This window comes from Eulemur rufifrons, chromosome 14 (genome assembly GCF_041146395.1).
Source record: "Eulemur rufifrons isolate Redbay chromosome 14, OSU_ERuf_1, whole genome shotgun sequence".
NCBI lineage: Eukaryota > Metazoa > Chordata > Mammalia > Primates > Lemuridae > Eulemur > Eulemur rufifrons.
The window spans coordinates 16720777-16744168 of NC_090996.1; the positions used below are offsets into that span (position 1 = coordinate 16720777).

Below are 23392 nucleotides of genomic sequence, written 5' to 3' on the forward strand. Positions count from 1 at the left end.
GTTCTTCCCACCTCTCTGCTCGGCAGTCCCTGTGCTCTGACTTGGCCCCGAGGCGTGGCCCTTCATGTTAGCAAGAAGGCTACTGTGGCCAAGTATCACAAAAGTATCTCCTGGAAGAGGAGGGCTATGTCCTAATGGGCATTTTTTTGATATCCGGGGGCCCCTCTCGTCCTGAAAGACTGGTCACGTGCTCACGCCGAGCCTGCAGGGGAAGCTGTGAAGGGAAGCGAAGTTTCTACCTTCTCACGGCCACTGGTCCACAGCACCAGCGTCTTGCTGCGCCCTTAGCCTCTGCTCTGTCTCTCCTCAATCCACCCCCACACGCTGCAGCTGGACAAATTTGTTAAAGGGCCGTGTGTGTGGTGGGCATAATGCTAATGTGTTTTCTCGCCTCCAGCACTGAGAAGTGTTCTGCCATCAAGACTCGGCTACAAGGTGACACTCATACAGCTGCACGGAAGGGGAGAGCGGATACTGCCAAGACTAAGGAAGTCGTTGCTCAATTTTGAGTGTTAAGTCTAAACTTTTCGGAGTTCATAGCAAGTCACAGTTTTAAAGCAAGGCTTTCAAGAGACAGAGAAAAGGGTTTTCTTGGACTTCATAAGCAGCCTGGGTTTTACATATCACAAACCAGAGCTTGGGAGATTTGCCCTAGAGCAAGAAACCTGAGACTGTGAGGGAGAGGAGGTTTCCTGTATCATGGGAGAAAATCACTTCCCAGGGCTGGAGGAGAAGTCTAGAGAGTTCTTAAGCATCACCTGGGTCGTGATGCTATGAGCCTGAGAACGGACCTGGTGCTCAGCCCACGACCCCCAGTGCAAGGGGGTTGGAGGTGGGCACAGTTAGAGGAACGGAGAGGCAGTGTGGGCACACAGGGGTTGGTGCCTGGAGATGTCTGGTCCCCACGGCTCCCACGTGCGGGAGACTGCAGTAGGGGACACAGGGTGTGGTCAGGCGGGGGTAGGATCGAGGTGGTGCCCTGGGTCCATGCTCCTTGCACACAGGGAGAGCCCCACGTGCCCACGCGCCCCACGTAGAAGGCCGAGGGTTGTTGAAACAGACGTGATCTGGGTAGGACAGGCTTACATTTCAAGTTGTGAGCTCATGATCGGGCCGTGGTGGACTCAGGAGCCTGGGTTTGAGCCCTGGCTGCTCTTGGGCATGTTTCTTAACACCTCTGTGCCTCGGTTTCCTCAGATGTATAACAGGGATCACAACAGTGACCCACTGGTCACTCTGAGGAGGAACACTCTGGCCCCGTGATGCAGAATCAATGTGCTGTGGACATGGTAATGCTGTGGACGCTGGAAACTGGACACTACGATCTGCGACCTCTCCCTTTCAGGTAGACTTCTTGAGACTGGCTAAAGCCTTCCTGCCCTCAGAGGGTCGTGGCATTGCAGATGGCATCTTAGGAAGGCTTCGTGTATAAAAGAACGCCCTGGACCTTGATGTGTTAAGAAATAGGTGTGAGGTGGTCACCTTGCTCATGCTTGGTGGTATTCCCCTTTGTTTCTTGATATGCAGATGTTCAATTAATGACAAAAAACTGAATTTTAAAAATTCTGACTCAATAGTCTTTTTTTCTCCATACATACAGCACAACCTGGTCATATTTAATTTTTTTTTTTTTTCTTGAGACAAGGTCTTGCTCTGTTGCCCCAGCTAGTGTGCAGGGGTGTCATCACAGTTCACTGCAACCTTAGGCGTGTTAATGACTCAGCATCTCATGGTTACAAGGACATCTCCAAGAAGGGAGGGGGCCATGACTAGGCAGGTCTGACCCCCCTACTCATGGCCAGCAACTCAGCTTTACGGTATTTCTGGGGTCCCCTTGGCCAAGAGGGGGTCCATTCAGTCAGCTGCGGTGCTTAAGATTTTTAGTTCACACTGTGAAACCAACGTATTGTGCTTTTAATTTTCAAAAACGTAAGTGTCACATTCTCATTTCTGGGCAACAACTCAAAAGTTCAAGTAGTTAGTTAAGGGAGCAGATTATAAAAAACATAGATTGGACAATGTGGTGAAACTAAAACAAACAAACAAAACCATGTAGGGGGTCAATGAAATTTGTTCACAGGGCTGGTTACAAGGGTGGGGGTTTAGGGGTTTTTAGTTCGGAAGGGTGATAGGCCATCCTGTCTGCAGCCTGCTTTCAAATGGTTCCAAAAAAGACTAATGAAAAAGGAATACACATGTATTCCTTGTACAAAGGAATGTATTTCATGTACAAAACATAACACACACACAGTTGATCGTCATGACCTGTGGATTCTGCATTTGTGAATTTGTGAATTTGCCTGTGTACTAACTGTAATCTCCAGATCAGTACTTGTGGTGGGTTTTGGGGGTCAGATTGTGCGCCAAGACTCCATAAACTCGAGTTGCCCGTGGCCACTGCCCCACTGCTTCAGCTCGCTTGCTGTAAACAAGTGTCCCTCCCGCAGCCTTCTTAGTGCCATGTTTTTCACATTTTCGTGCTTTTTAGTTGATTTCGCCGGTTAAACAGCCCCCAAACGAGTGCCCGAGGGCTGCCTAGTCCCCATCCCACCGCGGCTGCCGTGTGTGTCGCGGAGCTGTCGGGGGACTCACAACGATGAGTCAGCAGTAAGTATTAAACAGGCGCCAGAGACACACACACAGAAACACACACACACACACACACACACACACACACGGGCTCCGCTGGGACCCAGAACATCCCTGGCAAAGCAGCAGGGCTCCCCTCGCCCCCGTACACGAAACAGGTGTGTACAGGGGCGGAGCGATGGGGCAGGTGGGAGTCCAGGTGATGTGGATGGAGACATTTTTGGTAGTATTCTTGCAGTTTTTCTCTAAGTATGAAATTACTTAAAAATACATTAAAAAAAACCAAAAACACAGAGGCATTCTGTCACACCGCAGAGCGGGCGCAGGACGCCCTGGCGCAGCCCGTACCCCTCGGGCTCTCGCGGGGCACAGTGATCCTCTAGGCCGGAAGCCGGGACCGCCTCGGGGCGCTAGCCCTTCCGCCCTGACTCAGCTCTGCGGCGCCTCGTGTCGGCCCCACTGCGCCTGCGCAGAGCCGCGTGGCCGTGACTCGGCGCCCAGGAGAAGTGGCTGGACCCTTCGAGAAAAGGGGACGGAGGGGCGAGGAATGGGCGGGTCGACCGGACCGCGGCGGGGCGGGATTGGCCGGCTAGCTAGGGACGTGTCGGGCCGCTGGGCCGGGGGGGGGGCGGGATTGGCTGGCCTGCGCGTGACGTCATGAGGGAGCGCCGGGAATCCCCGGGCCGAGCTCGCTCTGCGACTAGGCGGCCACGCTTAAATACCGAGGGACCGGAGGCGGCGGGATGTTTCGCTGTGTGGTGGGTGCTGGCGGGCCTCTGGCTCCCGACTTTTTCCCTGTGTCGTCGCTCCTGGGGCGGACCACGGAGAGGGGCGCCCGCTGTCTTGTCTCCGCCACCGTTCGCTTGCCTCGCTGCTGCCGGTGTTCCCGCCGAGAGCCAGGTATGGGGTCGGGGCCGCCTGCGTTCAAGCGCTGTGTTAGGTCCTGCTGGTAAACGGGGGGCAGTCCCGACCCGGCCCCCCGCACTCAGTGGAGCTGCTCGTAAAGTGAGCGGTCTGTGTTGGGGGCCATGCTGCGTGCTGGGAAAGGAATACTCGTCCTGTACGGGTAGAGGGTGTGTACCTTAGACGGGGCATGCTGAGGGTGTCAGGAAAGACCCTTTTGCGGAGGTGACACCTGAAACCGAGGCCGTGGGGGATGAGTAGATGTTAGTGGCAAGAGGACAACCCAAGAGTGTGGAGAGAGCTGAAGGGAAGACCCGGAAAAGGTCGTGGGGACTTGAATTCTGGGAGCGACAGGAGTTTTGAGAGGTTTGGTGGGTACCACATCACGAGGGGACCTCGTGAGTCCTGCGGTGGACTTAAATGCTCTCTCAGGTGCGGCACCTTCACTATTTGTCTACCTGTTTTCCGTGGTGAGTTAGATGCTCGTGCTTCTTGCTAATCAGCTACAGGTTGATGTCATCAAGGAATAATTTCAAAGTAAAACTCAGTGCATAAGGGAGTTAGGCAAGGGACAGAGTTAAGTCTCCCCTGGATAGGGTAGTCAACTAATGTGATTTAGCACTTAGTAACAGAGTTTTGTTTATGTCAACAAGTATATCCCATAGGTGAAATTGTGACTTAAAAATCACTGAGGTTGTAATTTTCACTGGCAGCTGTAAATTGAATATAGGAAGCCTCTGTCAGGATGAGCTGGAATATGGTTTAACTAAAATCTAAATTCAAGGTGAGCTTCATAGACTAGGAATTACAAGGACTAAAAAGCAGCCTCTCCTAATGGAGTTGATTCTGAGTGGCTGAGACCTGGTATTTGTGCTAAAACTCCATCTTATGCTGCCTACAGAAAGTGTTGACTTTAACTATAAATTAAAATCCTGGTGATTAAGTTGAGATAGTCATTGCTTTTTTTCTTAACGATTCTAATTCTGATTCTTGCAGGTGATACGTAACTCTGCCATCAGTGTTTTGAACACTTCTCGTAATGGAGTTTCCCGATTTGGGGAAGCATTGTTCAGAAAAAACTTGCAAGCAGCTAGGTAAGCACTTTTAAGAGAATATTAATAAAAGATGTATTTTATTGACTATTTCATGGGGGAGAACTAGTCCTCTTACATTGATTAGCTGATAATTCTCTGTGTCTTGGCCTTTCTGGCTTTTCTGCGTTTGGGAAGCATGCATGGTGCAGGTTCTGCTCAAACATTGTTCGTTATCATCCACCTAAGGCCAGGTATGAGGCTGGCTGCCAGGGCTAAGTGGATACGTGTGTGCTGCTTAAATACTTGTGATACCACATGAAATGGGATCTCCCTTGAGAACATAACTTCATAGTTTCTTGAATGTTGTTTGGCATTGTGAAATTCACTACCCCAAAACTGTTTTCTCATTTGTGGTCAGTGAGGATGTATTTATCTCATAGTCACGAAACACTTAGTGTAGGTAAATACCTACTTAGTAAGCTCTGTAAGTCTTCTAGTCTTTAAAACACTTTACTGTTTTTGCTTTTTTAGATTTTCTTCCACTAAAATGCGATGCATGTAAACAAGACTTCTGTAAAGATCATTTTACATGTGCTGCACACAGATGTCCCTTTGCATTCATGAAGGTAATTCAAAAGGTTCTAATCTTCAGTCTAAAGCTGAGCTGGCCAATATAGTAGACACTTGCAGCATGTGGCAATTTAACTTGAAATTAAATAAAATTTAAAATCTAGTTTTTCAGTCCCACTAGCCAAAAGTATCTAGTAGCCACATGTGGCCAGCGACCACTGTGTTGGACAGCACAGATGCGGAGCACTTCTGCCATCGCAGGAAGTTCTCTTGGACAGCATGGCTCTAAAACGACGGAGATTTTATCTTCAGGGATGCCTGGAGTCAAATAGTTGTAATCTTACTTTACCTTCACTGCTTGTTTTACGTGTTAAAATACTTGGTTCCTTTGATCCATTACATGAAGGAATAATGTCGCTGTATCTTCATGGGGTGCAAGAAATGTTTTAATACTTGGAATCTAATTAGGCATTAGAGATGCTTGTTCATTTGGGTAAGTTTGCAGCCTTGACATCATATTCAGGTGATCCAAATAAAGCACAGTAGAAACTGAAAGATGGCTTTAAGAACTAGCTCTCGGCCGGGCGCGGTGGCTCACGCCTGTAATCCTAGCACTCTGGGAGGCCGAGGTGGGCGGATCGTTTGAGCTCAGGAGTTCGAGACCAGCCTGAGCAAGAGCGAGACCCCATCTCTACTAAAAATAGAAAGAAATTATATGGACAGCTAAAAATATATATAGAAAAAAAATTAGCCGGGCATGGTGGTGCATGCCTGTAGTCCCAGCTATTCGGGAGGCTGAGACAGGAGGATCGCTTGAGCTCAGGAGTTTGAGGTTGCTGTGAGCTAGGTTGACGCCACGGCACTCACTCTAGCCTGGGCAACAGAGTGAGACTCTGTCTCAAAAAAAAAAAAAAAAAAAAAAAAAAGAACTAGCTCTCGTAAGTCCAAAGTTTGAAGACCCTTACTGGCTTTTCAGATGGCTTCCGGCCTCATTCACTTTGTTTCTGGTGGTCCACAGATTGTCTCAGTGAACTCTGCTCCGTTACCCTGGAGGGGTGAGAAATATGGGTGACTCAGCATTATATGCTGTGATCCTCTTGCCCTTTCTAGGCCCTCGTGGTAGGTGGGGGAGGATGACTCACTGCCCATGTTTACCAGGCACTGATGACCAAGCCGGGCTACCGATCGCTTCCGTCCCTGGGCCCTCCCATGTCCCTGCGTGGGGAGGAGTCTGGTTAGAGGTCATCTAGTAACCTTTATTTCTTAATTTGGGGAACTGGTCCACCGACGGAGCACCACCTGGTGGCTCTTTCAGCTTAGCCCACAGACAGTAAGGCCCCATAATTCCGTGGTTACCTGCTACCCATCCCATGTCAGTTGCCACCTCAGTTTTCTTGTTGGCTCAGATGTTTAAGTGTGCTGGGTATTCAGCTGCTGGGTGGTCCAGTCACCCCCTCCAGAGTCCCCACAGTCTTGGGTTGCAGCTGGCGGTGGTTGTTATGTACCTGACAGCTCAGTCCAGGTGTGTGATCCCTGTCCACTGATGAGTGAATCTCTCAGTGTAAAAGCCACATGGGAGGCCACAAAAGCTGGGGAATTTTTCTTCTTTCTTTTTTTCTTGCTAAGTACAAGTTTGCTTCTAAACTGGGGGATCTTTATGATTTGTGCTTTCACCTGTCATCTCCACTCTGGAGATGTTCGGTAGGTTCTCCTCTCACCTGGGCAGTTCAGGACAGACGGCCGTCCTCAGGTAGTCCTTGGTTGATTTCACCAGCTTCCTCCTTGGCTGCCGTTTACTTCACTGTCTTAGGGTCACTTCTGCAGTTGATTTGCAGTCCCTTATGTGTAAATTCCATTGGGTTTCACTCCAGACACCACACGTTCTGGGGATGCCTTGCTGTTAACCCCTTCAGCTAGCAATGATTCATTCTCATGAGTGGTGGGAATGTAAGTTTTTTGTACCCTGTTCGAGTTTGAGTGCACCATACAATTGCACCTTTTTCTTTGTGAGTTTTGGTTGTCTGAATCTCAGATGTCATCTTACATTCACTATTTTCAGGATGTTCATGTCCCGGTGTGCCCACTGTGTAATGTCCCCATCCCGGTAAAAAAGGGAGAGATACCAGACGTGGTGGTCGGCAATCACATGGACAGAGACTGTAAATTTCAGCCTGGGAGGAGCAAGAAGAAGGTAAGGAGGGTTCTGGGTGAGTCTATGATCTGTGAATGTTGGTTTTTCCCTTGGGGGGGGTGGGGGGGGGTCAATTTTCTAACTATGGAAACTAACCCCAATAGCTTATATACAGACTGAAACCCTAATGCTGTGTTGTTTTCCCAAGTTGTGAATGGCGTGAGTTTTCAAAGTCATATGAACATTCTGTAAATATTAGGGGTCTTAGCTTAGTGTCTTCTTTACAGGAATTTACCATTTTTTCCCCCAAGATGTAGAATTAATGTAGTTTTCTAGAACCATCCTGTTAATGTGTGTTTGTTTTCTGAGGTCCTCCTGATAAAACTTAAGAGGGTGGAAAATTCAAACATTTGGTGTTCTTGCTTTGGCAGCGTCAGGGTTTTCATTAAGTTATTCATCTGTTCCTTGGTAATAAAGGCTGTTGGGAAAAACAGGCCCAGGTCGCCTCTGGCAGCTGCCTTCCTCTCTCAGCGAGTCTTGTCTGTGCTGTCTCCTTTCGCTTCACGACTGTGTTGTTGCTTCCTGGGTTCCTCTCATTTGCTCTTAGTTGCGGGCGTCTCCTGTTCAGAGTGTAGCTGAGGTTCAGCTCTACTCGTCCTGACGCAGTTACACTTGTTCTCCCCCCATGGAGCTGGGCTGTGCTGTCGCTGGCTGTCCAGGTCTCTGCCACTTTGAGGGCCACAGCCTGGAGAGCCCCCTGGCCTTTTTCTCTGGATCTACATTTCCCGTGTTTTGCTCTTTGAGTTTATTCCCATGTTTTAGTGGAAGCACATTCTCTGGTCACCTCCCGGGAGCAAGAGTGAGAGATAAGTCAAGACCATGCATTTCTCAAGGTCTTTATTCTCAGCTTCTACTTCATTGGCTGCTGAGTGTAGCATCCTAGATCTGAAGTCTTCCTGGGATGTCTGATGGGATTGCTCCGTGCCTGCTTCAGAGAATTCCCAGGCCATCCTGACTGGTCCTCCGTGGGTCCGGTTTTCTCCCAGCAGCTTGGAGGATCTTCTCCTTGTCCCATAGTTGGAAGGTTCACATCAGACATTCCTAGCTTAGGTCCATTTGGGCATGCAGTGGACCCTCCTGGACCCTGGAATGTTCTCTTGCATTTCTTTGGTTTCCTCTGCTCTCTTCTCTGCTCTCTGGACTCTTAGTACTGTGGCCTGGGGCTGGCCGGTTCTGCCTGCAGGCTCTGCCCGGGTTGCTTTTGCTCCCTGCCTGCTCTGGAGCTGACTGCTTGTAAAGCGCAGGTGGATTCTGGCCTTCGCTGTCGCTCACCTTCCTGGTCCACTCCCTCAGGAAGCCCCTGAGCTCCGTCTTCCATTCTTCCTCCCCCATCTGGAGGGCCAGCTCCTGGCCTCCAGAGTCTGGGAGTCAAGTGGAGAGCAGCTGGAGTGTGTGTGAGCTTGCTGCTGTCCTCTCGAGGTCTGATTCCCAGGACAGCAGCCTGGGGCTGACCCTCCAGAGCAGCAGCAGAAGCCTGCTCCTGGCATGGGGTGGAGATCACGGGGTCTGCTTCCCAACCAACCTGCAGCGACTTCTCCGCTTATGGTCCTCACCCTGCGCTTCCAGTGCCAGTTTCCAAGCCTTTGGGGTTTTTGTTTCACGAATAGGTTGCTGCTTGGCCTTCCTGTTGGCTTACAACTTGACTCTTCTTTGCCAAGTCTATTGCTACTCATCCACGTGCTTTTTAGCTTCTGAAATCCTGGAGCTGTTTTCTCCTTACTCTTTGCCCTTGAGGGTTTAATCTCAGAAAATCTTTTCTGTCACTTTTGTGCTATTTCAGGAAGGGGCAGGACCAGTACATGTGTTTAGATCTTCCTCCTTAGCCAGAAGTCCAAGGGGAGATGCTTGGCTTGACTCCTATGGAGTGTGTGTCCCATCCGCCTTCTCCTGGGTCTGGGCCAGCCGGCTCCGCACTGTGCCCTCCTGTCGGCCCTCCAGGTTCATTCAGGCTGTTCCCGTCCGAGGCTGGCTGCTCCTCCAGGTGCACAGCTCCTCCTGTCGTCTTGTTCTCTGAAATGAGCACGTGGGCATTTTTGGTTTTTAAAAGAGCTTTTCTTCTAGAGAATTGGCTTTTGTCAAGCTTAAATCAGTTTCTAGTCATAGATCATGTTTTGTAGTGATCAGTTATCTTAATACTTTATATTAAATTGTGTACAGTTACATTACTATACACGTGAGGCCCATTAACTTCGTCTTCGGCTTCAAACCTGAGAACAAAGCCCCATCTACCTAGTCTGCCCACAGAGCCCTTTGTGTGGAGGCTCCCTCCAGCCCCACTGCCCTCGTTTAAACCCCCGGCCGGCCTGCAGCGCTCCCCGCACACCTGCCTCCCCCAGAATGGCACCAGTGTCTGCCCACTCTGGCACAAGTGCACCCTCTTTCGTGTTTCTCATGCCAGACACCGTGTTCTGCCCGCACCCTCATCCCTGCGCTTTGCATGTGCACAGGCCCCTGCACGGCCACTCAGGACAGCCCCGCTCACCTGCCTTGCTTCGGGGCTGCCCGCAGGCTGCTGGACATGCTCCCCACGTTGCTCGCCGCCTTACGGGAGCTGGAAGTGCCTGGGAAGTTATATCACTGCCTGCCCCCACCCAAAGAAAGTGACTAGTGCGTTTGGGGGACATAGATATTCCCCTGACGGGAGCAACCTCCACTGCCCAGAGCTCCCCAGAGCCAGTTACCCTGTGGAGCTATGCTTGTCACACCCTTGTGTGGCTGCCTTTCCCTGCCCAGGTCCCAATGTCCCTGTTGTCTCTTGTCGCTTGGGAACAGCTCTGGTCCATCTTGACACGAATCCCCAGCTTAAATGCAGCCTGTGTATTAATATTTGCCACGTGTAAAGCCTTTCTGCCTCCTTAGTGTTCCTCTCTTTACCTGACACTGGATGGTTGAATGGAAATGTGACATCTTTGTTCCATGTAGATAAAAGCTGTTTCTAATTTGAAAATGAATGGTTTTATTGAGCTTTTTAGAGAATTGCTTATTGAAATAACTTTGCTTTCTCAGATTTTTACATACCGGTGCTCAAAAGAGGGATGCAAGAAAAAAGAGATGCTGCAGGTGGCCTGTGACCAGTGTCATGGCAATTTCTGTATCCAGCACAGACATCCCCTGGACCACAGCTGCACACAGGGGAGCCGCCCCACCAGCAAAAGCTGGGTGAGAAGAGACTCCCAGTCGCGCCTGGGCTGGCTTGAACACACAGTAACATGAGTGGAACCCTGTCACCTCCAAGGCGGGGCGGGGAGCGACCTAGAGCCTTGCTCCATACTGAGTGGTGGCTCTGACATATTTGCTGTTAGGGTTGGGTGACTATGACAAAATTAAAGTTGGATTCTAGTTGCATTAGTTTCCTGTGGGTACTGTAAAATACAAACTGGGTGGCTTCTTTTTTTTTTTTTTTTTTGGACGAAGTCTCACTCTGTTGCCCAGGCTAGGGTGCTGTGGCGTCAGCCTAGCTCACAGCAACCTCAAACTCCTGGGCTCAAGCAATCCTCCTGCCTCAGCCTCCCGAGTAGCTGGGACTACAGACAGGCATGTGCCACCACGCCTGGCTAATTTTTTCTATGTATATTTTTAGTTGTCCAGCTAATTTCTTTCTGTTTTTGGTAGAGACCGTGTGGCTTAAACAGAAATCGATTCTCAGTTCTGGAGGCTGCAAATCTAAGGCCAGGGTGTCGGCAGGTTGGCTCCTGGGGGTTGAGGCGGAATCTGCTCCATGTCTCCCTCCAGCTTCCGTGGTTTTCTGGCAATCTCTAGTGTTCTTGATGTGTAGACATGATCTGCCTTCGTCTTCATGTGGTGGCCTGTGTCCTATGTTCCCTTTAAAGGACACCAGTCCTGTAGTCCATGCTGGTGACCTCTCACTTCTGTAGAGACCCTATCTCCAGATAGGGTCACATTCTGAGGACTGAGGTCAAGGTTCCAGCATGTTTTTGGTTGGAGGGGAGGGGATTTGATTCAACCCCTACCGCTGGTATTGTCAAATCAGTAGAAACATGGGCCTAAACTTGCTGTTGAATAAAAATAGAAACATAAGTTACTTTCTGCTTGCCTTTGCCTTTGATTGTTTCTTATCTTCTCCAAGAGCCAGGCTGAGCGGTAACTGCACACACCTGGGTGGGCTTTTTTTTTGTTGTTGTTGAGACAGAGTCTCACTTTGTTGCCCAGGCTAGAGTGAGTGCCGTGGCGTCAGCTTAGCTCACAGCAACCTCAGACTCCTTGGCTTAAGTGATCCTACTGCCTCAGCCTCCCGAGTAGCTGGGACTACAGGCATGCACCACTATGCCCAGCTAATTTTTTCTATATATATTTTTAGTTGTCCATATAATGTCTTTCTATTTTTAGTAGAGACGGGGTCTCGCTCTTGCTCAGGCTGGTCTCGAACTCCTGACCTCGAGCGATCCACCCGCCTCGGCCTCCCAGAGTGCTAGGATTATAGGCGTGAGCCACCGCGCCCGGCCTGGGTGGGCTTTTTGTAAGCTCGTGCAGGAGCTGAGGGAACACCATCTGACCCCCCCCCCCCAGGTGCCCATTGGTGAGAGCTGCTGAATCTAAGCCATCAGGCCCTCTAAACACCCTGTCTCCGCGTGGGCCGGCCCAGCAGCTCAGGTACTGTCCGAGTGGCACGTGTGAACGTGGTCACTCTTGCATTTGGTGCAGCAGCTCTTCGTCCCCGTAGGGAATACTGAAAGGTCATTGTGCAGTCAGTCACCAACTTACTTTGTCATGAGGACAGGTGACACAGGGCTGGAATGCCACATTACAAATGCTGCTCGTTCCAGCACAAGGTCCACTTGAGCAGTAACACTTGTAGTTGGTTTCTGAAACACCTCATTTTCTCTGTAAGAACCTGATCAACTACTAATAGATAAGACAAACCTAAACTACTCTCTTCTCTGTTAGGTGGAAAGTAAAGTGATGACGTGATTTCTCTGTCCAAGCTGGCACTTTAGCTGGCGGTGGGTCATCTCAACTGTGTAGATAACTTCTGTGCTCTGGTACCTTCATACTTCTCGTGGCAAACAGTCTGAAACTTTTTTTTTTTTTGAGACACGGTCTCACTCTGTTGCCCAGGCTGGAGTGCCGTGGCATCATTGTAGTTCACAGCAACCTCAAACTCCTGGGCTCAAGCGATCCTCCCACCTCAGCCTCCCGAGTAGCTGGAACTACAGGTGTGCGCCACCACACCTGGCTAATTTTTTCTGTTTTTAGAGAGACAGGGTCTCGCTCTTGCTCAGGCTGGTCTCCAACTCCTGAGCTCAAGCGATCCTCTGCCTCTGCCTGCCAGAGTGCTGGGATCACAGACATGAGCCACCAGTCTAAAACTTTATCAGAACTTTTCCAATGAAATATATAAATGATTTGGCAAACTAAACAATTTGAAGGATATTATGTTCCAAGGTGGGTCAAGTTACTGTACCAATAAAATAAAGTGGCTTACAGAGTAGAGGATCGGAGTGAGCCAGATCAGAGGGCGACTCTGCCCTGGGCTGAGTCAGTCAAGGACCTGGTTTTCTGGAAGTTTCTATCACTTAAACACCAGACAGCTGCCTGTAGCTCTGTCTTCCTGTGGCTTCTGTAATGATGTGGTCTGAGCACCTGCCTTGCTAAGGGTCCTTGTCTAGAGGAGCCTGCAGTCTTCCACCCACGGTCCCTGGGAGCACAGCCATGCGCGCATCCCTGGCTCTGAGGGGCCGGGACTCCACTTCGTGGAAAGGTGTTTGGCAGGACTGCTGGTTGTTGACCTTGCCACCACTGACTTCTTAAAATAGGCATGATTGTCAGTAACAAGCTAGCCTTCGAGACAGTTTATTTGCACCTGGACATGATTTCAACACTAAGAAAGTCACAAAATGCCACCTGTTGAAGACAAAGCTCTGTCTGGTGTTGGAGTGATAGAAACTTCAGGAGTGACTTAAAACTACAATAGCAGGAAGAGAGCATAGCATCCTCCAGTGCTGGAGGTCACAGGGGCTGGGTTTTACGGGTTTGGAGAGCAGCAAACCCAATAGAAGCCGGCGGAGCGGGGGTAAGCTGGGTGTGCCCACAGTCCTTCCGGGTTTACAAGATGAGCAAGTACACGCTTCGTGGCCATGACTTTGTGAAGTGATGAATGCATAGGAACATTGACATCAACACTAGTGTTAGGTTTATGCTGATGGCCTCGGTGACACGTTGAGAGTGTTCTGATTGCTCTCCCGGGCTTGGCAGGCCGGCCATGAGACACAGTAGCAGACCCCGGCCCTACTGTCGTCACTGAGCCTCAGTTGCCCTTGCCCGGCAGCCTGCCGCCTGCGCTCTCCTGCCCACCTGGGCCATCGTGCTGGAGCACCTGAGCTCGCTGCCCACGTAGGTGGACTACAAGGCCGGATGCTAGCCGGCACGTGTTTCAGGGAATTCTTTTTCCTGCAATAGTTGGATTTATTGACGGGTACATGGGTGTACTGTTTTAGTTACGGCTGGATTTGCCTTTTCATGTTTGCTGACACTTCCTCCCTGGCCGGTCTATCGCTGACATCCTCTCACGTGGCACCTGTTCAAGACGCAGGCACAGAAGACAAGAAGCCAGGGGAGAGGAAAATTGAGGCTAAAAATAATTGGGGTTTTCATGATTAGCACCTGCTTTTGTTTCCGGTGATAGGAGCTAAATTGCTCCATACCCAGAATATGAGCTAAAACCACCTATGCTGTTGCAGCAGCTGTGTAGAGATTTAGTTCTCTTTATGTTTCATTTCTTTTTTGTTTGTTTGTTTGAGAAAGTCTCATTCTGTCCCCCTGGGTAGAGTGCAGTGTTGTCAGCATAGTTCACAGCAAACTCAAACTCCTGGGCTCAAGGCATCCTCTTGCCTCAGCTTCCCGAGTAGCTGGGACTACAGGCGTCACCACCCTGCCTGGCTAATTTTTCTATTTTTAGTAGAGATGGGGACTCACTCTTGCTCAGGCTGGTCTGGAATTCCTGAGCTCAAGACATCCTCCCATGTTAGCCTCCCAGAGTGCTGGAATTGCAGGTGTGAGCCACCGAGCCTGGCCTTTATATTTCATTTCTAACCCAGGTGGGTTTTGACTTATAAGTAATTTAGACCCTCTTTTCATAATCTTCCTCTGAAGTGTGGAACAGAACACAGAACTATGTTTCTTTCAGGTATACATAAATAATGAAGAAATGCCTTACAAAAGACAGTACAAGTTAATTATCAAAGTTTCATAATTCATCATGAGTCATTAAACTTTTTAATGTTTCTAATTAAAACTCAGTGCAAAAAAAAAAGTGGTCTCATTTCTTGGGACCTTGGGTGTCAGGAAATAAGATGAAACAAAATACCATCCAGGGTCCGTCCCTGTAACCCAGCTACACGTTCCAGACATCTGGTGGGACAGCTCACTGTGCCTGGACCAACAGAATTCCAAGCCGTTACATCCTCTTTTCCCTGGTTTCATAGCTTCAAAATAAAATGGGATCGTATTCAATTTCCATTCTACAAATAGGTGATCAAAACTACATCCGTGCTGTCTTTCAGTCCATGACAGACTGCATGCATGACGGTGGTCCCGTATAATGCTGTATTTTTACTGTACCTTTTTATCTTAACCTGACACAAACTTATTTTTTGCTTTTATTTTTCTTGTATTGCCATAATTGCACGTAGTGATCCAGTAAGGGTAATTATCAAATCTGTCACCACAAACATTTATCATTTCCTTGTGTTGGGAACATTCAAAATCCACTCTGCTATTTGAAAATGTCCAATAAACTTAGTTACCCTACAGTGCTACAGAACACTAGAACTGTTCCTCCTATCCAGCGATACTATACCTTTTGTACGTTTAGGTGTGTTTGAAAACACAAATACTCGCCCTGTGTAACGATCGCCTGCGGTACCCAGCACAGCGTGCAGCGTCGTGGCTGAGGAGCCACAGGCCGTGCCATGCAGCCTAGGTGTGAAGTGGGCTGTCCCATGCAGGTGCGTGTAAGCGGCCGTTGATATTTGCTCTAGGCCAGTGGTCCTGAAGCCTCAGTGTGCATCCGAACACCTCAAGGGCTGTTCCACAGAGTGCTGGGCCCCGGCCCGGAGTTGCTGATTCTGTGGTCCGGGGGAGACTGAGAGTTTGCACTTGCAACTTCCAGCTGATGCTCCTGGTCTGGGAACGGCCCTGAACAAACCACTTTTCTGCATCTCCGCTCTCCCCTACAGCAGCCACTAGCCACGTGTGCCGTGGAGCACTTGGAATGTAGCCAGCACGACTGAATTAATCTTAAGTTTAAAAACTAACAGCTCAGTTCAGAATTTAGAAAACTTTTAAACATGCGAGGGACTTGGGTATGTGAATCTATTTGGTCAACTGTAAACTTTGTGAAATCTAATAACAGATCGGGTGTCTGATGAAAATTTTTTTGAATTTTTCTATTTTAAAAGAAAGTCTTCGCTGAGTGCAGTGGTGCACGTTGGTAATCCCAGCACTTTGGGAGGCTGAGGCGGGGGGATGGCTTGAGCCCAGGAGTTCGAGGCTGCGGTGAGCTGTGATTGCGCCACTGCACTCCAGCCTGGGAATCAGTGAGACCTTGTCTCTAAAAACAAAACAAAAAAAGTCTTGAGAAACAATGTTGTGAAAATTTAACATCCAAATTGAGATGTGTCCAAATTAAGAATCAAAACCACACTGGGTTTTGAAGACAACACAAAAAAAACTTAAAGTATCATTGTTACAAGTACTGTTTACATGTTGGAATGATATTTTAGACATGATAGTTTAATAAAGCATTAACATTAACTTCATGTTTTGTTTCACTGTGACTACTTGAAATGTTAAGAAGAGATTGGCAGCTCGTGTTACATTGCTGTTGGGTAGCGTTCTAGATCACCCACCAAAGGACAGAGGCCATTATCCACGTTTTATCAGGAAAGGATTGTCACTTTGCTTATTTTTCTGTATTCCGATCTGACTGGAATATCGAAGTGTAAAACTGAAGAGCTTTCAGAGACGCTCAGATCACGTAACATTTATTTTAAGCACGAGGTGTTACTAGTTAGACCTTCGAATAGCCCAGAGGGTGTGAGTCAGGGAAGCGCAATGCCCTGTTCCGACCCTGCCCGCCCGCTCAGCGTCTCCTGCTTCCAGTGGCTTCTGTGCGTTTACAAGGGTCATCTTCACAGGCAGTGACTCTGTGCTGTGCTCTGTGCTCCCTGCTGCTTCCTCCGTGGGCATCTCCCGCTTGCACACGCAGCCTGGTTCACAAGCAGCTGCCTGCGTGCCAGCGTATCGATGTGACTTTCCTGCCATGTGCTGTCGCTGTGCACTTAGCGATGTCTCGTTGGTATTGCTGTGCTGAAGGGAACATAGATCTTAAATCCCGATCAATTTCCCCACATCCTCATCAACTATGTTTTTACTGGTATAGTTTTTTCCTACCTGGCGACAACATGCCTGACTTTGAATGAGTACATCTCTCATAAACCAAGTCGGACATCTCTTTCTAATAACTGCCCACTGGAAGAACGTAAGCTACGGGGGTCAGCAGGTGCCGGTGCTGTCGCGCTGCTCACAGTGGGGCTTGGGTCTGCAGGTGGCAGGATGCCCAGGGATGGGGGAAGCTACCCGTGTATTTTAAGTGTCGGTAGAAAGTGCCAATCAATATTAATGGTAGAAAGTGTGGAGAAATGTTTTAGTGGTAAAACTTTGCATCAGAGCATCACACAGTGCAACTGGATCTGTGGCTGGTGTGACGTTCACAGGTGCCGAATGTTTTCTCTTGCTGGGATGGACACTCGGTATCAGGTGCTTGACGTCTTCAGTCGTAACTGCCTGGCCCACAGCAAGCTGAGAAGCGTGCCACGTGATGTGGCATTGTTCCCACCTCGGTTGGTTTCCTGTTTTCCCCTGGCACAGCCAGTCTTTCCAGGTAGGGCCCAATGCCAGGCGATCGCTCTGGTGTCTGGTGTCTGGTCAGAGCCCGGAAGACAGGTTGCTACTTGCAGTTCTGGCATTTGGGCTGCAGTATCGAACATTTTCACAAGATGTCCCCAAAAGGCCTTTGTCTGAAGCCGGGGTAGGCTTGACAGTGTCAGATATCGATTCCCGATGAGAAATTCGGTACGGCGTCACAGGAAGAACGGATATAGCCAGCCCATCAATCCTAACTCGGTTTCTGTAGATTAACAATGTTAAAAGGGCTTGGGGATATTTTTTAGTGTATTTTTAATTAACTTTCCAAATGTATTCTTTGCAAAAAGCCTGAGACCAAACTTGAAAGATTGGTTCTAAAATGAGTTACTGAAATAGGCCAGTGGCTGAAATATTCTTCCTTTTCTAACTTCTGAGCTCGAGAATGAGGATCTTTCACGTCCCCAGGCCTGCAGATGTCCCGAGAGCAGCACTGTGCTCGGGGAGCACGAGAGAGAAGCTAGTCTGAGTTCTCCGCTTGGTCCCGTGTGAACTTCTGGCAGATAAATGTTGATTTGCTTTGTTTTGCTGAAAGGATATAAAGACTTACAAACACAGTTTATTACACAAGGTGAATAAAGCAAAGAGGAGAGTGTTTAGGCCATGATGTTAGCTGAGTGTTGTTTAGGGAGATTGTTGTTTTTCGTTTCTTCTGTGTGAGTGTGCTGCCCTTCCTGTTTTGTCAGGACGGCGGGATCGGGGAGCTCTACTGACATTTGGAGAAGGCGACACACACTCTTAAGCCACATTATGAGATCTTAGAATACATCAAAAGCTACAAAAAGTACCCTTTAAAATGACCTTTTAAAAACAAACATACCAACAGCAAAGCAGCCGTTTAATTGTACATTCTGGAGGTTTCATTCCGAACTAAACTAAAGCTGCTTTTGTAGATAGTTTTGCTGTGGCTGACTCTTAAGAAGGGGGGGAAAAAAAAACAACCAAAACCGTAACAGTTCATTAAGAAGAAGATATTCATTCACGTACCAGTGTTTCCCTTTGCTGGTTTTACGTAAACATCCCTGGAGAGTGTGAGCGGTTAGAAAGGTGCCTGTTTCTATAGCAATCAGGTAGAAAGCTGATGGAATTCTAAGGGAAAGGTAAAATTAAACTCTACCAGACTACCCGGTGTTAGTGCACACTCAGGGTGTCCACTTTTGTCCTGTCCGAGGGTTTGCCCTGTTCCCCAGGACTTCTGTGCTGTCTGTGCTTAGTCAACCACGACGTGGCGGCAGCCTCTGACTCTTGGTTCTGTCGACACGACATGTTGCCTGCGCTGCAGACCCCGGGGCTCGTGGAGGAAGGTGAGTCTTGGAAGTCTGGTCTAAAGCAGTGGTTCTCAAACACATTCCAGTGTCAGAAACCCAACCGGTGTCGGTGTTCTGTGGCAAACCAAGAAACACAGCTCAAATAAATTCAGTATTCTGGCAAACTGAGAGACGACATACGCTGAAATCTAGTCTAAGAAAACAATAACAAACATCACAGATGAAAGATGAAGTTTGTAGGAAGAAAGATAAATGGAAAAATTGTATTACCATATGTTTTGCTGTAAATTAGAAAAGACATTTTTATTTAATTTGAGGGCCACAGGGCCTTGGGAGATGGTAAAGAATATTTTGCAAGAGTTGTTATTAAATAACAGCTAGTGTTAATAATATAGCAGGATTATCACATTTCCTGATGTTCAATTATTTAAACTATAAGCTTAGAGCAGGATCATTTGTGATTTTTTTTTATAGATCTCAAAAGAATAGTAAAGTTTGTTTAAATGAGCACTTGCTTATAAAAGTATAAACTCCATCTACATAACCAGGATGGCGTCGTTATGTGCAAAACTGCTTCTCATGTGGCCAAAGAATGATTTTGTGATGATTAGTGGAAATTGCTATGACTTCCGGTTTTGAGCGTCACATGTTATTTCTGTAGTATTATTATTATATGGCTCACAGTTACGAAACAGGTGTCGGCTTGTGTTTGGCGAATATGAAGCGTGTCCACAGGCCGTCAGGGTGGTTGTGGAAACCCTGGAGGAATCTTCATTAGAAACATTTTATCCTCTTCAGAATCAAAAGCAAAATGAGTATTACAACATCTGCATTTTACTGGCTGCTGTGTGAAGCGGAGGTGGGTTAGAAGGCCGAGTGGGGTGAGGAGACCCCTGCCGGGCGTGGCAGCAGAGGTGGTGGCTGCAGGCGAGGGACAGGGGAGAGAGGATGACACCAGTGCTTTGCGCTTTGGCTCGCCCATGCGAGAAGGAGCAGGTGCAGGAGGCAACGTGGTGTTTGAGGTGCTGGTCAGACCACGGTGTAGAGGCCACGTAGGCGAGTGGACATACAATTCTAGAACTCAGCAGGAGACGAGTGGGCTGGAGGTGGCATTCGGGAGCTGTCATCATGGGGTTGGGCTGAAAGCCATGGTAATGTGAAATCACGGGGAGTGAGGGAGGGAAGGTAGGAGGAAGGGAAAGTAGCAGTTCTGGGCCCAAGACTGAGCTCTAGGGAATATTGCCATTGAGGAAAAGGGAAAACAAGAGTTTAGTATCTTAGAGATCAATAACGTAATGTTCAATAATGTAGGAAGTGAGTGATACTTCCTTAAGATCATAAACCTCCTCAAACAATAAATGAATGCAGTAAGGTAATAGGGTATAAAACTAACACACAGGAATCAATAGCCTTTGTTCCCATAAACTAATCAAGAAATCAAATGAAGAAATATTGGAAGAGAAAAAGTCCCATTTACAATGGCAATAAAGATGAAATAATTAGGAATAAACTTAAGACATGAAAGACCTATATTGGATAAAACTTCGAAGCATGTATTTCATGTGTCTCATGAAAGACACGGAAGTAGATGCAAATCAGTGGGAAGACAGTCCTTGTTCTTGGAAGACTCAACACCCAGGAAAGACATGAGATGAGAGTCTGCAAGGACGGCCCTTGGACATAGAAAGGAGTGTTCAGCTTCATTCATTCGGGGCCCATCTGTAGTCTCCCCACCACCGCCTGGGATCAGCTGGTTCTCCAAGGAGCCCTGGTTCATTTTAGTGGGAGGATGGTACTTAGAAACCGCTTTCTGGGTGCTAGGAATGCAGTTGGAATGTCCTTCAGCATTTCCAAAAATAAAAATAAAAATGAGGCCAGGCGTGGTGACTCACACCTGTAATCCCAGCACTCTGGGAGGCTAAGGCAGGAGGATCACTTGAGCCCAGGAACTTGAGGTTACAGTGATTTAAAATGATGCCACTGCGCTCTAGCCTGGGTGGCAGAGCAAGACCCCGTCCCCAAAAAAGAATTATTTTTCTATATCCTCTCTCAAGAAGATGACTTTCTGGGCTTTGACATGATGGCAGCCTTCAGCAAGTGGTGGAGATGCCGTAACTGCCCGGGTCGCAGGTACAGGGAGGGGTCAGGGCGCTTGGAGGGGTAGGCGTGTTAGAGCAGATGTGCTGTGAGAGACCAGAGGACCCAGCAGTAACCACTTCCCCTGAGAGCCCCACGGCCCCTGCTGTTCACTAAAGCAGTAGGGACTGGATAGGGGCCCACACTGCTGAGTGGCCCAGTGGCGGCTGTCCTCTGCGGGCCAGGCTTGAGCGGAGGGGGACTGCGGTAGAACTGCACGCCCAGTGCCAAGTGGGGAAGTCAGAGCTGGGAGGTGACTTGCTGTCAGAAGCACAGTGGGTGACACTACCTAACAGGCAGCAGGGCCGGCATGACAACCCAGAAACAAGGTGCACAGAGACCCTCCCTAATGGCTGACAGACTGTGGTGTCCCTAACGGTGAGACAGAGGGGGCAACAGACAGAGAGCTTGATTTGCGTGCTTAACACATATGGAGAGCTGATGAGCGAAGGCTGCTGTCAGCCACCGCCAGAGGAGGTCACAGTCCCGGGTGAGTTTGCAGACACAGCTGGTCATTTCCAGACGGACATGGGTCTGAGTCCCCCTGAGGATCCTGCAAGGCCAAGGCAAGTGTGTAAGATAAATACTCTCCCAGTCCCTCCTCCCAGGAACCACGGGCCCAGAGGAGCTGCACACGGACAAGGCCATCTGCAGAACTTTGGAGGCCGGTGGATACAGGGTTCAACTTGGTGCTGCTACCAGGGGTCCTGGCTGCCCTGTTAGATGGGGCCTGACAGTGGCCAGGTGATACATGGAGTCCTGGGCCACGTCTGTCTCACAGTGGGTCCAGTGGAGCCACAGACTCACACTGTGGTCACTTGCCCATCCCTAAATGTGAGTCGAGATGAGAACACTTAATAGCCGACAGACCTTCCAGTCGGATCTCTGATCCATGGAGTAAGAGCTGCTGCAGCAGGAAAGGCCAGACAGAGCCCCCTGAACACCCTTCCCGGCCAGGGCAGAAAACCAGAAGCAGCACCTCATCCTGGGTGGCGTTGCAGAGACCAGCGCCCTTCTTAAATACTCAGGGGACGAGGGATTCCCTGATGGACGATGGCGAGTGCTGCCACTGGCTAAGTGGTGGCCCCTAATCACATCTGCTGTGCCGGGAGTGTCTTCACTCAAACAGATCAACACGGCCTTTGGCACCCGGTTTATGACTATTGATCTATCCCCATCGAGAGAGAATTGAAAACCATTTGTATTCTCATGGGAGGCACAGCAGTTCACATTTATTGTCTAGGGGCTGCATTCACTCTCCTGTTCTCTGTCACAGCGTCACAATGGACAGTAGCTAAAGGGACATTGGATGTCTTGACATTCCAGTGACCCACTGTATTGATGGCATGATGCTAGTCAGACCCAGTGACCAGCAGATGGCGAGTACTCTGGGTGCCCTGATAAGATATGCATGTCAGAGAGCAAGATATAAACCCCCGAGCCTCAGGAAGTGGCCACACTGGTGAAGTTTTTAGGCGTCCCACGGTCTGGGCCTGCCAGAACATCCCCTGTAAGTTCAAGATCGTGTTAGTGCACCTTTTACTCTGGAGGTCACAGCCTCTCAGATGGCCCCATGGATGACCACCTCCTGGTGCTCATGCTCTTCTGGAATCCTCTCTTCTGGAGTATGAACTGACCAGAGCTGAACTTGGGACTTTTTTTTTTTTTAATTAGAGACAGGGTCTTGCTATGTTGCCCAGGCTGGTCTCGAACTCCTGGCCTCAAACTATCTTCCCACCTCGAGTTCCCAAAGTGCTAGGATTACAGGGTGAGCCACTGTGCCCAGCCGAGACTCACTTCTGATGGACAGAACATGACAGAGTGATGGAGGCCACTTCTGACATTAGGCTGCAGAGGCTGTGGCTTCCCACTTGTACGTGTCCTCTGTTGCTCACTCTTTCCTAGGGAAGCTGGCTGCCAGGCTGTGAGCTGCTCCGTGGAGGGGCCCATGTGCCAAGGAGCTCAGGGAGGATTTTGGTCCGCAGCCAGCGAGGACCTGAAGCCCTCAGTGCAGTGACCTCCGAGGACGGAATCCTTCTGAATACGTGCGAGTGGGCTTGGGGGGGGGGGTTGTCCCAGACAAGCCTTCCGAGGAAAACGCAGCCCTGGTAGACAACTCAACGACACTGTGACAAACCTTGAGGCAGGGATGCAGAGCTATGCCACACCCACATTCCTGACCACAGAGACTGAGATAATAAATACTTGTTCTTTCAGGCTGCTAAATTTGGGGTTAGTTTGTTATACAGAAACAGAAAACAAAGACAATCTTCTACCTCTAGGAAAGAGTTCTCTTTCTCTTGCTTGGCAAGATTTGGAGTTTGGAGGCAGCATATATCATATTTAATATGGCCACCAAGCACTTACTGGGAAACTTGGAAGTGTGCTTTTTGAGTTTTGAGTGGAGCTGCCCATCATGGGCATTTTCAGATCCATGAAGTTGTAATGTTTGGTGGGTGTGTCAGCAATCCATTGTTCCATGAAAATGGGATGTCATTTTTCTTGATTTTCTCTATTTTCTATGGAGTACTGGACATAATATATGAACAATTATCATTTGGAGCCTAGGATATTATCCTCTTCTAGAAAGAATATACCTTTTCTTCTCTCAGCTGGCTAGTTTGGCACCAGCAATAAATCCTGAATCACTTGAATGCAATTTCAGAAATTGAGGTGAATTTAAGGTGGGTTTCATGAAATCCCTGCAAGGGCTGGTCTATTTCTGGTTCACATTCACTCCTGCAGTGTAGCCTTCCAGG

General features: G+C 48.8%; 1 protein-coding gene and 1 pseudogene across 2 annotated transcripts; both read left to right on the top strand.

The window, feature by feature from the left end:
• Positions 1-3272: 3272 nt before the first annotated feature.
• Positions 3273-11328, top strand: ZFAND2A (zinc finger AN1-type containing 2A). 2 transcript variants are annotated; one of them, XM_069485875.1, is made up of 5 exons: positions 3273-3489; positions 4489-4586; positions 5058-5152; positions 7156-7287; positions 10294-11328. In XM_069485875.1, exons 2-5 carry the CDS (start codon positions 4532-4534, stop codon positions 10498-10500), a joined length of 489 nt encoding a protein of 162 aa, XP_069341976.1. In that variant the 5' UTR covers positions 3273-3489; positions 4489-4531; the 3' UTR covers positions 10501-11328. The 2 variants fall into 2 exon arrangements, with proteins under 2 accessions (XP_069341976.1, XP_069341977.1); XM_069485876.1 differs by having other exon boundaries at positions 10387-11328.
• Positions 11329-13357: 2029 nt separating this feature from the next.
• LOC138394061 (signal peptidase complex subunit 1-like) lies at positions 13358-13905 on the top strand (annotated as a pseudogene).
• Positions 13906-23392: the final 9487 nt, after the last annotated feature.